The sequence below is a fragment of the Ostrinia furnacalis genome, unplaced genomic scaffold (assembly GCF_004193835.3).
Source record: "Ostrinia furnacalis isolate ACB-3 unplaced genomic scaffold, ASM419383v2 OfSCF1132, whole genome shotgun sequence".
Taxonomy (NCBI): Eukaryota; Metazoa; Arthropoda; class Insecta; order Lepidoptera; family Crambidae; genus Ostrinia; species Ostrinia furnacalis.
Genome location: NW_021131371.1, coordinates 424146 through 444106, shown reverse-complemented (window position 1 = coordinate 444106; position 19961 = coordinate 424146). Strand labels below are relative to the sequence as shown.

Sequence of the window (19961 nt, the reverse complement as noted above, 5' to 3'; positions counted from 1 at the left end):
CCATAATAATGTGAACTTAATAATAAATAACGTTTTAATGTAATGTTTAGTAAAAATAATAAGCGTTTTATAAAAATAAAAACAAATATTATTTTGACAAACATTAGCAGGTGCTGGTGGATTTTCAGACCACTTGTATTTATTTTTTCATAGTAGCTGGATTGACTAGGTCCTACAACATCTTCATTTTCACTTTCTGAAGAAAACACTAGAAAATTAGAAGCAGTATCCTCATTATCGACCGAATATTGGTTATTGAGTCTTCACAATGACCTATAATTTTATTATCACTATATCCTTCTTCTGACATGCTACTAATCACTAATTTGGAATCAAAAACTTCGTTTTAGGTATCTTCTATTGTTTTATCACTAATAAGCCATCAATACTGCAAAAAAAACAAAATACAAATAAAAATTGCCATGAAAAAAAAACTAACGTAACTGGTATTGTGGGGGCCGCGCGGACCCCAACACGTGCATATTCTTCGTCCTGGTGAATGATACAGTGCTGAAACGCCTGCACCAGACGCGAGTAGCGCCGAAATGAGAATACCAAAAATTTTGGCTGCCCACGATGCGTAGCTTCTTAGATATCAAAGAAAACGTCATGCGTGGGGGCCGCGCGGCCCCCACGATACCAGTTAAGGGTTAATAAAGACAATGAAAAAAAATATTTATTCTGCAAATTCATTGGATTTAGCTAGCAATTACGTTAATCAGTGGTTCAGTTTATTTCATCACATTGCACAAATATCTAAAAATATAACCAGTCTACTTTATCCGCTCATCTTCATTATATTGTCGACAATAACACCGGCAAATTAAATTAATAGTCCGATGCAGTTATAGCGGAGCTCCGTAATTTATTCACGACAAAGAAACCGTCCGCTTCGCCTCTTATTGTCCTGTCAATTGTTGGCTTGAAACTGGAAAACGTGAAAAGTGAAAAATGATAAACAAAGAATAATTAAACTTCTGTCAGCTTTTTTGTTTCATTGATTATGGTGCAGGTATTAGTTCATTATAAAAAACAATGTTTTGTTTCTTGTTAGCATATTTTTTTTATTTTTTTAATGTTAGACTGGTTTTTAGTTCTTGAAACTATACAAACTTCATTATGTGGTATGTTTTTTTGACACAGATGAAGATCATGAAGTATTTTATTTTAAAACACTGATGCTCCTTCTCAGACTTATAAAAGATTGCTATTTTCCAACTACCAGCCTTTTGGCTTGACTTACAAGCAAAATCTACAGTTAATGGTCAAGCTAAACACATTAGCCTCTTATCTTTTTGTAATACAGGCAATTTTGCAAAAACAATGTGCTGTCAACTGTACATTTTTACGATTAAATTGAATTTTTTACAAGTTTACAATTTTACACGCCCATTGGTGTTACACTCGATTTTAAATGTCAACCGATTCAATACGACACAGTGTGCCAAGGTCGTCTTACTTTCGCACCAAAGCTGCCCTTGGTTTGATCGTTATTCGTGTATTATGCAGTTTAGGGTCGAGTCTTTGCAAAATTCGTTAAGTAACGGCACCCATTAGCTCATCTCATAGTAAAATAATGAGATAAAAATGGAAAAAAAGGAAAAGGATTTGACTATCAAATTCATCAAGGGTATCCCAAAATTGATTCAGGCAAAAAACTAACAGAATCCGCTAAAGCAACTCAAGCCGTGAACGAAACAATAACTTATGACATCGTGAGCAACCATACAAACCTCATGCAAAATAGTAAATCACTAAAGTTCCTCTATGCAAACATACGGAGTATCGTGAAGCCAGGAAAACTAGACGAGCTCAGATGCATCATTAATTCTACGCCACATCAGATACATGTTATAATATTAACAGAAACCTGGATAAAATCTGAATCAGAAGCCCAGAGTATACAGCTGCCGAATTATACCCACTATTATAATTACCGGAGAGATGTGTTGGGGGGTGGTGTTTCGATCTTCGTACACAATAACCTTAATCATAGTTGCATTGATGAACTTTGTGAGAATGACAACCACTTCTTGTGGGTGCACATAGGCAAATTCTCCTTGGACATAGGTGCTGTTTACAAACCTGAGAGGACCAACAATCTTAACTTTCTTGAATCCTATTCGCGGCAGATGCTTAAGCGAAGGAGGGCATTAGTATTTGGAGACTTTAACTACGATTTACTTAAAAGAAGTAAACCCACCAGAGATTACCGAGAAATGTTAAAGGAGGATGGTTTTATTATACTTAATCAAATTGATCCCAAATATTGCACACGAGAGACAGCAACTTCAAAAACGATCCTGGACCACGTTTGCTCAAACATTAAAAATAACACCTTTCACTTAACTATTATAGAGTCGGTAATATCAGACCACAAGCACATTGCATTGGAAGTGAACAGATTTGAACCAGAGAGGACCAAGAGAGTTGAGTATCAAGCCATTAATTATAGCACACTATTTGATGAATTAAAGTCCGTGAAAATAGACGAGTGTAATGGTGAATATGAGAAATTAGAGGAAAAACTACTTGAATCTGTGAGAAGAAGCAAAATAAATAAGACTAAGATGATAAACCCTCCAAAAATGGACTGGATCAACAAGGATATAATTAAAGCTATCAGTAAGAGAAATGAGCTTGGATATGACTACATCAGAGCACCAGATGACGAAGCTGCAAAAGAAAAGTACTTAAGAGAAAGGAGGAAAGTTCGTGAAACTATACAAAAAACGAAATCCGTGTACTACCAGAAACTATTCAACGACTGCTTAAATAGGCCTCTTAAAATGTGGAAACTCTTAAATAATTTAACAAATAATAAGTTTAAAACTAGCGTATCCCCTACCAAAATTGTGACAAATACAGGTCCAATTACCGATCTTGCAGAAATATGTGAATGCTTCAACTCATTTTTTGCTAACATTGGTTCTGTTCTTGCGAACAATATATTATCTCACACCTGTCATGTAAGTACAAATATTATGCAAATAGTTCATACACAGCAATCCCAAAACGAATTCTCAAAATTTAACCCGGTTACAACAGAGGAAATTAATAAAATAATCGAAAACTTGAATTCAAACACGAGTAGCGGTCTTGATGGTATAAGCCCTAAAACTATTAAAATTATCAAACCTTTAATTTTAGACGAATTAACGAACTGCATTAATAGTTCTTTAGAAAATGGCTGCTTTCCCGACTCACTTAAAGTGGCAAAGGTCAGTCCAATATTTAAATCAGGTAGCCGAACTGATGTTGGTAACTATAGGCCCATATCTGTCTTACCAATTGTTTCAAAAATATATGAGAGAGTTGTCTATAATCAGCTGGAACAGTACTTGAACTCCATTAGTTTCCTTTCTGACAAGCAGTATGGATTTCGTCCTAAGTCTAATACCTTGTCTGCGTGTGTAGATCTTATCACTGATATCAAACTAAAAATTGATCAGAAACAGATAGTTCTCGGTGTTTTTATCGATCTTAAAAAAGCTTTCGATACGATAAGCCACAAGCTGCTCCTAGATAAGTTGAACTCGGTTGGTATCAGAGATGTTGTGCATAAAATGATTCAATCATATCTTACTAACAGATATCAGATCGTAAAAATTGATAACATTCACAGCCGTCCTGAGGGGATTACCTTTGGAGTTCCACAGGGATCTATCTTAGGACCCCTATTATTCCTAATTTACATAAATGGTATCAGTGATCTGAATCTCAAAGGTCAAGTCTCATTGTATGCTGACGACACGTGCTTATTTTACTCCGGCAGTAATATGACTTCTATTGCCAAAGATGCACAGGATGACCTAGATTTGCTAGTTATTTGGTTTCAATCTAACTTACTAACTTTAAACATAGCTAAGACCAATTTCATTATTTTTAGCGCCAAAAATAAGCCCATATCTGATTTCGAGCCTCTCAGCATAAATAATGAACGTTTGACCCAAGTGGATTCTGAAAAATACCTCGGACTCATACTTGATAGTCGATTAACTTGGAAACCACAGATCGAAAAAACCCGAGCAAAATTATCAAACCTAATGTCTGTCCTGCGCGGTAACGTACACTGTTTTCCTACGTCCGTCCGATATACCATTTACAATGCATTGGTAAAACCCCACCTAGATTACTTAATCGAGCTATACGGTTGTGCTGCTAAAACTAACCTTAAAAAATTACAGACCGCTCAAAATAAAATTATAAAATTGCTGTTTCATTTTGACTTCTTAACTCCAACATCAGAAGTTTATAAAAAAACCGGACTTATGTCTTTGTCCCAAATATATAAATACAATACATGTATACTTGTACGTAAAATACTAGCAAAGTATATTCATACACAAATATCCTTTAATATTAAATCACAATTTTCAAAACGTTCCCTACGAAAACCCAATGACATCCAATTGTTAAGACCCCGAACAAACTATGGTAAGAAAAATGTATTGTATGAAGGGGCGAAACTGTATAACAAATTACCTAATGACATCAAAGGCACAAAATCATTCCTATCGTTCAAAAAAAAGGTTAAACTTTATTTCATGAGCCAATTCTCGGAGTTTAATTAAATCTGTTAAAATGATAATTTAATAATACTAAAAATGGTTGAAGCAAATAAAATCAAAATAACTTTAAAAAAAAAAGTGACTTAAGTACAACATTCTCATAGAAACTAGAATACGATACGTAATTGGACCTGTCGTTACGAATTATAACTACTGTTTTCTTAGTGTACCCACGAATGGCCAATATATTAATACTCGAGTGACTGCTATTGTACGCGTCTGCTTCGTGCAAAAAATATTAAAATGTAAACAAATAAAATTGTATAAACTTTAAATAATCTATAGTTTTAAGGTTAATTTTGTATTTCTCTTGTAAGTGAATGTAATTCTTTTAGAGAAATAAATGTCTTAAACCATAAAAACGGTTAATTTTGTTCTAGGATTAAAATTAAAATAAATAAATCCGTTTTAAAAAAAGAAAAGAGATAAAGTGATTTCTATAATACAGAATATAAGTACAAAACAGGACCAAGTCTTGCTTGCTATAAATATAGCATTTACAAATGTAAATGTCCTTTTAGAAGAGTAATTACAAAGAGTAAATGTCTGTTTGTGACTTTTTCTAAAAATTAACATAAACATGACCTTTTTCTTCTTTTGCACTAGGTATTTAATTCCGTGATGCAAACAAGCCACCTCGTAGTCGCTCTAGCATTATTTGTATTAGAAATGCCATATAAATCTCACCCCTCCACTCTTGCTCAGTGGTGTTAATTCCCAAATCTTATCTTTGAAACCAGAAATTCATAACACCACCTTTATTTTATACTGTCATAAGGTTTTATTTTTTCCCAAACGTCTACACTGTACACGCCCGTATTCACAAACATTGCGTGTAGACGCACAGGGTGACACACGAACCAATCACAGAGTTCTATTCAACGCTGTGCGTTCGATTGCAGCTTCACTTATGCAAGTATCGTTTGCGAATACGAGCATCAACCTTATCTTTGAGAACCAGTGGCGGCGTATCCCCCGCTTCCCGTTGCCTTCCCCAATGGGCTTGCAACTGCGTACATGGGGGTATATCGATTTTATCATTGGAAGCGTCATATCGCCTGTATGGTTTGTGGCGTGCCGAAAATGATAAAACACTTCACTCTGAATGATTTTACGCCCGTATTCACAAACTATGAGGTCTCACAGTGCGCTTAGACGCACAGGGTGACACACGAAGTAATCAGAGCTCTATTCAACGCTGTGCGTTCGATTTGCTGCTTCACTTAAGCAAGCATTGTTTGTGAATAAGGGCGTCAGTATCATTGTAGATAATATTAAATTGGTATAGGTTTTGACGATTAAAACTGCGCGGCTTCGTCGTACAGTCAGCGTCAAATAGTTCTTCTTCTTCTTTTGGTTGATGGCGAAGAACTTGCGTTTTTTCGCCACTGAGGGCACACTCGTCAAAAAGTTCGTGACACCCAAAGTGGCCAAAAAGGCAACACAACCTTATGCTATGTTAACCTATTACGCTCAAATGACCCCAACACCGTTCTAATAAGGTTGCTATTTGTATTCCAGGTGAAAGTGTGATGGGCCCTTGCTGATCTACCATGATGAAGCGAACGGCCGTGCCGCGGCTCGGGCCTGATGAGCCCTCGCCGCTGCCAACCCAGTCGCCAGCTCAGGTAATTTGAACTCTAATGCTGTGTAGATTGTGTTGAAAACCAAATATGTTACATAGTTTTCTCCTAAGGTTGCGTTTCTACCAGAGATGAAACGATTCTATTGGTCCTTTACAACGCTACGCATCCTCGCACATCTCTGGTGGAAACGCAGTCTTACGCCCGTATTCACAAACATTTCTATGAGGTCTCACAGTGCGTGTGGACGCACAGGGTGACACACGAACCAATCACAGAGCTGTATTCGACGCTGTGCGTTCGATTTGCTGCCTAACTTAAGCAAGTATCGTTTGTGAATACGGGCGTTAGTCTGGTTAGTTTTTTTTCCTGTGATGCGGATTTACCCGCATTTCATTATTTCCATGTTTTATCCTATTACGCGGGCTACACGCACGTGGAACGCGGATCGGCTGCGGGCACACAATACGAAATCTTTGTTCTGCAACCAGCAGCGTGATTTTACACGCATAAGGACTAGATCCGCACGCGAGCCGAAATCCGCATCAGGAAAAAGGCACTTAGGCTGGTTTTAGTGTCACGCGGACCGTCCGGTGCTCCGCACGGCCAATCTGTATGAACTTCTAGGGAGCGTTTTAGAGTAATCCGGAGGAACCGCTCCGCTCCCTAGCAGTTCATACAAATCGGCTGTGCGGACCAATCCGCACTGACAGTCCGCGTGACACTAAAACCAGCCTAAGGGTTAACACACGTGTATGAAGTATGAACCAGAGTAGAATCGAAAGGAAGGACTATCCACTCTTCCCGTGGATATCGTAAATGACAAAAGGAATATGCTAAAATCAGGCCAATCCAACCCGTTTGGCCAGATGGGGAGCGTATCTTACAGAGGGTTGTCCCCCTGCAATGGAGAATATGGCCTTGATATTATCAGTCAAGGAATAAATTCCTAAGCTCAAAGAGCACAAAGGCTATTATAGCGTGGACAACTGGAATGCTTTTTTCCTAAGTCTAAAAAACTTGAACAAAATTGTCTAAATAATGATAAAAAGAGATATCAAAGTATTATACTTGAATCACTATTTATGACGAAAACAGCGTTAAAATCTGCTGTTTAGTCTAAAAGATCAAAAGCCTACAGACAGACATGGAGCTACTTTGTTTTATAATACGTAGAGATATGCCGTTGACTGTGCAATGCATGATGTAATGAAGCTTTAACGAAGCATTTTAGCACGAAGACGCGCCCCATCATTCTTCCGCTAATGTTTGAGTGTTATCGGTACACGCTAAATCATCCATGAGTGCACATGCACACTACAATAATGACGCTCGGATTGCTCGGATCAAACTCCCCGCACCCCGTGCTTCCCTCGATCCAAAATTGGTGGGGCGCGTCTTCGTGGATAAAACGATCTATACAATATGCTGTAGTTTTCCCTAAGATACACGTTGCTTACCTCGGGTATAGGTCTGCAACTTCGTTCAGGGGATACATTAAATTTACCATTGGTGTTGCCACAATGCCAACACGGTATGTGGCGTCTGATGGATGGTAATACATACAAGCTTTATGCATGCATAGACATTGTGTAAACATTAAAATTTACCTACTTCTGTAATAAAATTAGCAGAATAATTATTCTTCTTTTTCTGATTAAAAGTACACAGTAATGAAAGAAATGGGTGGATTTTTTTGTCGAAGTAGTTTTTTTATTTCATAATAAGTCATAGTGAGCCAGTGTATGTGAATGCATATTTATTTGACAATATTGCACACATCTTATGAAGCGGTTACTATTGAATATTTTATTATATTATTTTCACTTTCCGTTATTCACCAACTCAATGTACCGGACTATTCCCTCCTCGTTCCCACCGCTGCAACTCCTGTGTAGCCAGGATCTACAGCTTGCAGCCAATAAAAACCCAACCAGTGAAGGTCAAGTTTCTCCCGGGGGAAAGTTTAAACTGTCATTGGACCCGCAACGAAATTAATCAGAAGAACAGGAAAACTATGTAACTGGTAAATAGGTTATTCAATTCGGGAAAACGTAAATAAATACATTAGGTACAAAACAGTTTATAACGCTAGCATAACAAACGGTGCAAAAAATAAGTATTAACTGCGCAGCGAGATATTTAGCAAAAAACCGAAGGTTAGTCCAGTTTTAGATGCGATTCGGATAGTAAAAATAGTTTCAAGTTACCGCGCAACCTGGACAGGTGAAGTTATACTTTTATCAAGATGAACGATCGACCTATAGCAAAAATGAGTATCTCTTCAAATAGAATAATGTCCTAAGGAAAAGTCCACATATCAACAGCGCCTCTTCAAGGAAAGGCATTTACTTGGCAGGGTAAAACTACCAAATACCTGCCTTGTCAGATATTTAAAACCTGAACAAGGCCATTCGGCAAAAGTTTAAAGTAATGGACATTGTCCAGTAAAATGTGGCAATAATCTGTCAGAGAATTGATGAAAATGGAGTAAATGAATCCAAATGGCCACGTTTCAGCAACCGTAGCGTAAGGTTACCTGCTCGATGGACCGACGACCCCACTAAGATAGCCAAGAAGCTAAATACATGTTTGGAACTGAATGCAGAAAACGTTTCTTCAAACATAAACTGGACCCGATTAAAGACCACGTTTCATCAAACTTACCATAAGACGCCCACTTACTCGTTGGAGATAAATCCAATGAAAAAGGAAAATAACTACCACGCAAATCTATTTTCAGAAAAGAACATCAATAAGAAGTAGGTAATAGTAATACTAACTCCACTGAAACACGCCCATAATCACAACGGTTGTTCTATTATTCAAGCCATATGTTCCGCTGGATCGATCGCTCGCGTTGTAAGTGATTCAGCTGACAGCAGTGCATTGACATTTGACGATATGCCAAAGGACGTTGGAATACTTTATATTGAACTGCATACCTGACTTATTGAGGCTCTCTTCTAAAACTCATTTATTTTTGCAAATAGGCTTTTAAAAACACTTTTACACGTCCTAGTATTAACCCTACCACTGCTTCGGGACAATAAATGGGCCATTGCTGAGAAGAAGCAGCGCAAGAAACTCAGTCACTATTGTCAGCCTCCTTTTCAAGGGTAAAAGGGTTTCCTTCTTTAGAGACTATTGGGATTTCTCCTTTTGAGAGGCTCTCTATTGGGGCTCCTCCTACCCATTAAACCCTAAAGTTGTCGTCCTTAGCCTGTTGCCAAAGATGCCACGAGCTGCCTGCCTAAACACTGGACATTATTCTGTAACTCCACTCCCAAGATTTGAAGACTATTCATCAACCAGTCCAGTCCTGAAGACTTATTGGATTCAAAAATTTCATCAGAAATTCAGATTAAAAGGCTGATGTATCAAGACTATAAACTGAAACTTGATTTTTATTGAGCAAAGCATTTTTCACATGTAAAGAGGTAGACCCAATAGCTTTCCTTTTGTGGTGGTCTGTACAAATGATGTTTAGAGAAGCTGCTATTTTAAAATCTCAGGAGTTTACAGTATAAAAATCAGCGTTTATATGTGGCAACATTTGATTATATTGGCCGATATGATACTAACTGCCAGATGTAACAAAATGTACAGAATACCAACTAACCAAAAGGCATCGTCAATTTTGTTTCGCTATTTTTATGGATCATCAATCTACCTGTACTCAGACAATCATAAAACGTTCTAAGCTACATACTTTACGGTTTATGGATAGAATCGAATACCTATAGCATTGTGAAGATGTCAATGCACTTAGTTGATGGTTTGCCAAAGGATGTCACCGTTTGCTAAGCTTGGGAGAGCTCCAATTTAATGAGTTTTGGCAAGGATTGTATTATTCATTCAAAGAACGACATTATCCTCATAGATACAGACAAACGGGACTATTCCCACCTCTCGTTCCCACCACTGCAACTCCTGTGTAGCCAGGATCTACAGGTTAGCCGCCCCACAAACCCAACCAATGAAGNGCTGGACGTCTGCGCTAGAAAGCGTGACGTCAATATAAGACTCGCCCGTTGGGCTACTGTAGGTTGGTGGTGCATTAGGGGTGTTGTGAATAACTAAGTTCATTTCAGCTATGAAGTCTTCCACGGCTGAGCGACGCTCCACATCAGTCGAGCGATATAGATAGATAGATACAGACAGGAAATAAATTGTTGTTGCAGCATAAGGTTTCACTTTGTAAAGTCACCTTCCTTTTTTGCCCTGTCAGTGGTTGCTAACCCTTTTTCGATCAGAAAACTGCAGATGGAATACCTATTCTTCGTTTATTGTGCGAGTTTGAACAGCTAAGTTCACTACCCCTGGTAACAGACAGACTTTATGTTGTTGTGGGTTGACGTGCACTTCGATATCGAAAGTATTTGTTTAAAAGTCATAAAAGTAATTTATTTACTTTAAATAGGCTTCTAAAAAGCGTTCATACACGTCTCAGTATTACTGTAACCCTACCACTGCTTCGGGACAATAAATGGGTCAGTGCTGAGAAGCAGCGCAAGAAACTTAGTCACCATTTTGAGACACAGGTTGATTTTAGATTACGGGACTATTCCCACCTCTCGTTCCAACGCGCAACTCCTGTGTGGCCAGGATCTACAGCTTGACCGCCAATAAAAACACAACCAGTGAAGGTCAAGTTTGTCCTGTCCCGGGGGAAAGTTAAACTGTCATTGGACCCGCAACGAAATTAATCAGAAGAATATAGGAGTTCGAAGTTAAGGTTCACTTCCCTCTTGATTTTAGGTTGCATTGCAATAGAACCAAATTGGAAACAAATACCCACAGTCTTTAGGTGTGTCCTAGCTGAAAGGTATCTATCAGTTGACAGAGCGTTATCCACTAGGCCCCTATCTAGTAGGATGTTTTTGTAGTTTTTGCATTACTCAAAAGATAATCTTGGACAATCGTTCGCTCGAGTTTTTCCGTTGATAAATTATTTAAACAGTCGTGTGTTCCGACTTCAAAGTCAAGGTTTAAGGAAAGTCTGACTCCGCCATCTTTGTTGTTGAAATGTTTTGTTATAAAGTAATTTATTGTAATGTAATACGACTTCGAAAAATAACATCACAATGGCACAATCGATTCGAGATTTTCGTCGTGCCTAGACAAAGTAACGTGACAGTTTGAATTTTGCGATCGCTAAAGAGCCAGAACGAAGCGATTATGGATTTAAAACTGGCACTAATGTTACCTGCTCCAAAAGACTGGTGGTTCGGGTTTAAATCCCGATGGGGAAAATTTATTACAATTACATTAACTAGATTAATGAAATTTTGTTGTTTAAAGATAGCCTTTAATAAGTTTGACGCTTAGATTTTTATATTCTTTGTTGGATAGGTCTTCCAGGATAGGTTTGGTGACTACTGGTGGGCGAGTCCTTTATGTACAGTTTCTTACAATTTTGTCAACTTAGTTTTGTAAGAAGTCAAAAAATATTGCTCTGAAATAACAAATTGGAATAACAAAATAAGAAGTACTTATGGTAAAGCAATTTAAAGTGGCTCAGCTTATGCTGACAAGGACAACCTATATTCTAGAAAGCATTGATTTTCAGCCACTCTCATTTCTCTTCAGGTCTTAAGAAATATCACGGGAGCTCAGAAAAAGTAATCATACTTTTAATGTAGTTTCTTATAAAAAGGTTTTTTATTTTGATTTTTCAAGCATAAAAAAAAAACATTGCCAAGGTTCCACCCATTTGCGACATGCATATTATCATCTCCACTGTGTACATACAAATGCATGATAAACTGGCCGGCGTAGGTTATCATTTATCACGGTAGGTGTAAACAACTGCTGTACTGTGTAATAGACCTAGCTTGCACTAGGTCATTGGAATTGCTAACGACGTAGTCTGAAGCTGTTATAATGAAGCTGACTTTAGCTAATTGATAAAATTGCCGGCAAAATATACATCAAGCTGTATAACTTATATGTTCTTAGAGCTCTGTGCATTTTATATTGGTAAGAAAAATATTGAAACTTGGTTCCCTTAAAACTCTTTTGCTAAGTATATTCTTAGTTCCTTACTATATTAGATATGACTAGTTTTCCGCCCGCGGCTTCGCTCGCGTGGAATTTTTCAGTATTTTTATATAATTTATGACATTGAGCAATAACAGTTCAATCTTAAATAAGTCATTTATTTTCTGTAAATAGACTTTTAAAAAGCGCTTTAACACGTCCTAACAGTATTTCTTTAACCCTACCACTGCTTCGTGACAATAAATGGGCCAGTGCTGAGAAGAATCAGCGCCAGAAATTGAGTCACCTTAATTTAAACTTACAACACTCTAAACTTCACAAAAACAGTTGCTATTCGATTAAAAATGTAGAAAACACACCCAACACGCGAACGTAAACAAAAAAACTCAGGCTAACGTGTCACACGGTTGACCGATAGTGAATCAGCTTCGTTATAAATAGAGACTATAGAAGCGACGCGCGCATCCAAAATAGAAATGGAGTTCTGAACGTCGATATAACCTTGTGGTGTAATGTTGTACAACACTGCAGTAACATTTGGACACATTTTTGGAGTTTTTATGCGATAATAACATGATAGTCATCGGGGTTATGTGTTGTATGAACCTACGCGAAGTATTGTGTCATCAATTTAAATAATTTCCTTGTACGTTGTGCACAGCGCCATCTAGTCTCAAAAGTTCTTAGTTTGAGACTCAAACTGCAATTTAGTACTGGGTATTAGATTTTTAATACTAACAATTTTTATACTAAACTAAGGCTCTTCATCATGGCATTTCTTCATTGTCACATCGTCGTGAGCGTTTTTATAAGAGCCATAACACAAATTTCGCTACATAGACGTTATACAGTGACTACAACGCATTGTGATGATGTTTTTTCGCTCAAAGAGCGTTTTCAACCCCCACTACTGCTCGGAACCGTGGTTTTTCTTCATTTTCAGAAGTCATAACAAAAATTTGGCGAATCGACGCTTCAGTCTTTGAGCATGACTTTTATACATATTTATAAGTGCTATACTAGTGATAACTTCGTATTTAATAGAACTTGTAGAATTAACTTCCATTTTTGTTGCAGATTCAACAAGCTGGTGCGAGCAACATGCATACACTTGCACAATCTACTTCTATAGCCCAACCCCAGCTGCTTGGTGAGTTTATTTCTAATTAATTAGGGTAAACCAGAGAGTGATTGCCCACTGGTAGTGATTGCCCGCTTTAAGAATAATATTGTCAGGTGCTGACTTTGAATCACTCTAGTTAGATTTGAATTTACTGAGTAGAGGGCTCCGAGATCAATGTACAAGTAGATTTAAAATTTACAATAGGAAACACTAAAAAAATACAGTTATGGCGGATTTTGTCAAGACGGGTGAAAATGTTACTCAAACAGGTAAAGACTTTAACAATTTTACTAAGGAATTACTTTCTTAGAGGTAAAATTTTTTTTGCAAGTTATTTAATATTCAACTAATGGTGTATAGTCATGATGAAATTATAAGTGTTTTCTCCATTATCAATGAAAATAACTGATAAAATTTGATTTCTAACGGTCATTATAACGGTGGGTAATCACTGCACGTAAATCTGTATATTTTTAGTTATTGCCCACCATCATTTCAGTTATTGCCATATGTTAATGTATAGTTATTGCCCAGGGCAATTATTATTAGAGTGTTGCCACCATGCAGTAGCAGTGTTTAAGTTGCTCATTGCTAGACTTGTTTTGCAATTTACAGGCATAAATATTGAAACGGCTTTTAATGTTTAATTTTCAGTATGCCAAAGACTCCAAAAGTTCAATAAAGCATAGAAAATTTGCAAAAAGCGATCGAAGCTGTACAAGATGTATCCAACAATTTATCTGCAAGATAAATTGCTGAAAAATATGGTTTGGCTTGAAAAAAATGATAAAAATTCAAACGCAAATACAAAAAATTACAATCCTACGTTAAATCTACTAGTTAATTGTAAGGAATTAGATACAACTTTAGGGAAGAATAACCAACAGCTAATTGAACATTCTGAGCAACCACTTGAACTGATATCAAAGAAGATAAAAAAATAAATACATATAAAATTCAATTTTTTGCGTCATCTTTGTTTTGAAGTAGATGATTCTGTCTCTACCGATTCTGACTTGTCAACATCAGCTCAAGAAATATTTGATAATATGTTAATAAGGCCAAACGCAATTTATTTTGAAATTTTGAAGACTGTATTACTAGTATTTAAGTTTAATGTTTTGTTTTGTTTTGTTTATTTAAAGCCTATTTTGTCATTTTAAAATTGATTATTTTGTTTTAAGATACTGGGCAATTACTGTGCTTTGATGTGGGCAATTAGTGTAAGTAATGGGCAATGACTGTACTTTTTGGAGGATTTTAAATTTATTTCAATATTTTCTAAGTTACGTAAGTTTTAACTAAAAATTGTTAATATTCTGTTTAACAGTTTATTGAGGTATAAGAAAAAAGTCATAAATGGTCGATAAATTAAAATACTTTCTTTAATTTTTCATCTCAATGTGTTTGCAATCTTAAGTGGGCAATAGCTATACGGTTTACCCTACTATTTATTATACAGTTTTTGTAATATAAAACTTAGTGAAATAACAATGTGAACTAAGTTGTAAGATTCATGTTTAATATTAGAATCCATTACTGCTCCTTATTTATTTATTTATATGATCAACTAGCGGCCGCCCGCGACTTCGTACGCGTGGATCCCGTTTTACCCCCTTCATCTATCTTACGCGGTTTAGATTTTTTCATACAAATGTTTTTTCCCGCTAACTCCCGTTCCCGTGGGAATTTTGCAATATCCTGTTGTAACTAAGCTTTAAGTTTACTAAGGTACCTGCATGCCAAATTTCAAGCGTCTAACTTAAGCAGTTTAGATTTTTCATACAAAAGGATTTTCCCGCGAATTCCGGTTCCCGTGGGNTTCTGCAGAACAAACACAGTTTCAATAAGGCGCACTTAATGCCATTTGGCGTTTTCCTCAACCTTAGGGCCAATGCCAAATTGAGAATATAGTAGGTGGTACAATAATATTGATATTCTTTTCATTTAATCACTTATTTCATAAAATTTTCCCTTCTTTTCTGAAAGACTCTAAAAGAATATAAAATCTAAACCAGTTTTTAATTAACATAAAGAAATCAATATTGTTATTAATTAAATACGAGAGGGTTAAATAATATTTTTTACAATCATTATTATGCAATTAGTTTAATTAAAGAATGTTGATTTAACCCGTATCATCCCAGTGATCCATTTTTGGATCGGTTAGTTAAATATTTTTTAATTAAAGTTGCATTAACGCAGCCATTGTTTTTTCTTTATATTGGCAGCACTGGCAGTTCTACCGCTCTAATCCATCTGTCAGATTTTTGTTCACGCGCGCAAATAATGCAGTTTCATGAGCTTAATTTTTTTGTTTTTCGTGAAAAAATGTCTCATCGGCAAATGTAAGTATTTTATAATTTCTAATATGTTGACAGCTTTTGTTTTATCGAGTTTTTATCAAATATAGGTTCAGATACCATATAATAATGCATTGAAATATAAATATAGGGTATTCGCATATAATTTTTACATTTTACTATACCGATCCATTTTTGGATCAGTAGGATAATATGGAGATGGGACATTCTATAAACTTATGTAATTGTTGGTAATAATTTTTCATTTATTTTGTTGTAGATTGTCGGTAAATGAGATCGTATCATATCTAGAGGAAGTCGATGATGTGTTTACATAACACCCCCAGATAATTACGACAAGAGCGATGAAGATAGCGGCGATGAGGAGTCTTCAAATATAAATCATCTATCTAGACATCAACTCTTAGCACAGGTTGAATTTAGGGCTATTATGTCATCCCAAAACGATTTAGATGCCATAGAAGACGTTCCGAATGAGCCATTATTAGATACACCACCACAACCACCTCCACCGAAAAAGAAATGTCCTGCTTCCCGAAAATGGAGGAAAACAGATGTCCATGAAAAGGCAGACAAAGTGTCAGGTGGCTCTGACTTTTAGAACATCTTGATAGTCCGGTACAATTTTTCGATCATTTTTTTGACGCGGAAGTGTTTGAACTAATTCGCTCTGAAACTGAAAATAATGCAATTCAAAAAGGGTATCATCATTTCAAAGTTACAACTGAAGAAATAAAGCGTTTTATTGGGATTCTTCTGTTGTCGAGATACAATAGTGTTGCAAGATATCGCATGTACCTACTTCCCAGTAGGTACATGCGATATCTTGCAAAGTGTCGATTGCAATTTTCAAGGTGTGGCAGCTGCTATGCCTAGAAAGAGATTTGAAGAACTGCTGCGATTCTTTCACGTTGCTGATAATACTAACTTGGCCCCACAGGATAAGTTCGAAAAAGTTCGTCCTTTATGGAATTTACTCAACAAATATATGGCTAAAATATTACCCTGGTGATAGAAATCTAAGTATTGATGAGTCGATGATTCCATATTTTGGAAAACATGGAACAAAACAACATATTCATGGAAAACCCATTGGATGCGACAGGAACCATAAGTGTTCTTCTGCTTTTCACTCAAAATAATGTGTAAAAATATATTATTTTGATATGTATCTTACTTATAATGTGTGATTTTATTGTTTAATAAAAATATACGATTATAATAATACGATTTTTTATAAAAACCTTGTATTATTTACAATAATCTTCCTAACTAATGCAAAATTATTACAGTGGCATATCTTCCTACTGTTCCATTTTTGGATCGGTACTGAAACTGAAAGACAGAAAGCTGATTATTTTTTTCTTATACATATTATTGTTCAGTAGGTTACTAACATGTAGTACTATAAATTTCGTTAAAATCGAATCAGCTTTTAGGTACTTGGGAAGATACGGGTTAAAACAACTTTCCTCATTAACTCGTGTCACTAATGTATTATTAATAATTCAATTGTTTACTTGTGTTTTTATTCTTTGAACATTTTAGTTCACTCAATAGTTGTCATTTTTTTTTAACCTTTCCTTTAAGTGATAAGATAAATAAGAAAGAATGTGCTTGAATAGGTTCGTACTTCTATTAAGTTCCTTCTCTTGATAAGTTTGAGCCTTTTAGTTAGATTTCTACAGCAAATACGTTCATAATCAGCACAACACACATGCTATAAATAAGTTCATCGAAATCAGGATTGGTTGGACAGTTTAATATCAAAAACCTCAACAGAAAAACTTAAAATATCATTAATTAAATTTAAAATGGCACTTATAGTCCAGTCAATAAAGCATTATAGATGGAAAACTGTAGAACACAATTTCTGACTTCAGGACTTTATTTAGACTAGTTAGGAGGTGAACATAGCAAAAGTCCCCGCCCTTAGCCCTTGAGCCGGCGGGGAGAGGGGGGTTTAAAGGTGCCACTTTTCGGTTTTTCGCTTAATCCTCGGAAACTATGCGTCCTAGTGACATGACTACTTTGAACCAAAAAAAGCATATTCAATTTGCTACAGGTGAGACCGTCAAGTTTTTCGATAAATTGTATAGTTTTCTCGGCATCTGCTCTAGAAGGTCTGTAATATTGGAAATTTTATTTTTGTCTTACATGTTCCCATCAGGAGAAAATCGACTAAATCAACATTGAGCAATCATTCTAGACATGCGGGAGCATGTTAAGCCTAGTTCCAGCGAGGGGACTACACCGTGCGTATATTTAGACGAATCACTTTGAGCCACTTTTGACTCCTCATCACTCAAAAACTACTGTGCATTAACACTTCAAATTTGGCTCATGTGTTGAGACTTGCAAGATATACATCAGTTTCAAATTTCATAAATATGCCTCAAACGGTTCTTTAGATATTGACGTCCAAAAATCTACATGTCTGACCTATAGACCAAATTCTAACCACTTCCAGATGACCTCGAAGGTTCAAATTTGGCATCCAGAAAGGTAGTTATGTAAATACAAAGGAACAAATAAAAAACCAGTAAATTTTAACATTTCACATGTGATAGATAGATAGTAGTGCTCTAAATATCGATTTTTGAACGTCAATACCTAAATAACCGTTTGAGGTATATTTATGAAATTTGAAGCTGATGTACATCTTGCAAGTCTCAATACATGAGCCAAATTTGAAGTGTTAATGCACAGTAGTTTTTGAATGATGAGGAGTCAAAAGTGGCTCTAATTGGTTCGTCTAAATATACGCACGGTGCAGTCCCCTCCATGGAACTAGGCTTAACATGCTCCCGCATGTCTATAGTGTTTGCTCAATGTTGATTAAGTCGATTTTCTCCTGAAAGGAACATGCAAGACAACAATAAAATTTCCAATTTTACAGACCTTCTAGAGCAGATGCCGCAAAAACTATACAAGATATAGAAAAACTTGACGGTCTCACCTGTAGCAAATTTAATAAGCTTTTTTTGGTTCATAGTAGTCATGTCACTAGGACGCATAGTTTCCGAGGATTAAGCGAAAAACCGAAAAGTGGTACCTTTAAACCCCCCTCTCCCCGCCGGCTCAAGGGCTAAGGGCGGGGACTTTTGCTATGTTCACCACCTAACTAGGCTAAATAAAGTCCCGAGGTCAGAAATTGTGTTCCACGGATTTCTCTCTACACCGTCGTTAAGGCATTCATTGACTGGACTATTAATCCATAGACAGGCACTCATGTCTTATAAGTTGTCCTAATTAAGTGTAGGTTTACACATAGGCACTTACAGGGCAGATATGTGCCATCCTAGATTGCATCCCACTTAACACCAGGTGCGATTGTTGTCAAATACTTGCCTTGTTATTTGTTCACTCTCGCCTTGAAAACGCCCGGATAATAGTGTTCAGGAAATACAGCAGCAGGCAGCGAATTCCAGTCCCTAGCTAAAATTCATAAAATTCATTTATTTTTGCAAATAGGCTTTTAAAAAGCACTTTTACACGTCCCAATATTAACCCTACCACTGCTTCGGGACAATAAATGGGTCAGTGCTGAGAAGAAGCAGCGCAAGAAACTCAAGAAGCTGTTTTAAAAAAGATTTTGTACATCATTTTTATCCATAAACTGATTTTTTTTCTAACACCACCCTATCTTTCCAGACACGCTGCGCACAGGCGCTACAGCCATGCTCTCAGTTAGCAGCGTGGGCGGCGTGGGCAACGTGGGCGTGGGCTCCGCGTTTGGGCGGGCGGGGCCCCGGGGCGCGGGCCCCGCGGTCATCAACTACTTGAAGGCGGGGGCGGTGCAGTACGCCGCCGCTAAACCGCCGCAGCCGCAGGTGCCGCCTAGGCTCAAGGTATGTACCAACAAGATGCAGTAACTATGACTAAAGCCTGGTCCGTGAGCACGTAGAATTTTGTCCAATGACCCCAAGCTACCCATCCTTATCGCTCGCGCGTAATTATGTTGCTGTCGCGCTCGCACACTCACTGCGGGCGCCCGTCGCACAGTCGCGACAGCAATATAATTACGCGCCAGCGATAAGGATGGGTAGCTTGGGGTCATTGGACAAAATTCTACGTGCTCACGGACCAGGCTTTAGCATAGAGGCTTGGGGAAAGACTCGGCGTAACAAGAGTGTTTGGGCGGCGCCCCGCGGCGCGGGCCCTGCTGTCATCAACTACTTGAAGGCAGGGTCGGTGCAGTATGTCGTGGCCAAACCACCGCAGCCGCAGGTGCCGCCTAGGCTGAAGGTATGTTCATCATCATCAGGTCATTTAGATTCCACTTGAGGACTACCCTCTTATACACAAGAGGCAAGTAGAGGTCCTGGCCTACATTAGTCACGCCTGCAGTTTTTTA

At 37.2% G+C, this 19961-nt stretch overlaps 1 protein-coding gene across 1 annotated transcript in view; it reads left to right on the top strand.

The window, feature by feature from the left end:
• The window catches only part of Sin3A (SIN3 transcription regulator family member A), a 70661-nt gene that overhangs the window by 3616 nt on the left and 47084 nt on the right, over positions 1-19961 (top strand). Inside the window, exons 2-4 of the mRNA XM_028302548.1 lie at positions 6093-6199; positions 13235-13307; positions 19259-19455. Coding sequence (XP_028158349.1) covers positions 6125-6199; positions 13235-13307; positions 19259-19455 — 345 coding nt within the window. The 5' untranslated portion in view covers positions 6093-6124. The remainder of the gene's footprint in view (positions 1-6092; positions 6200-13234; positions 13308-19258; positions 19456-19961) is intronic.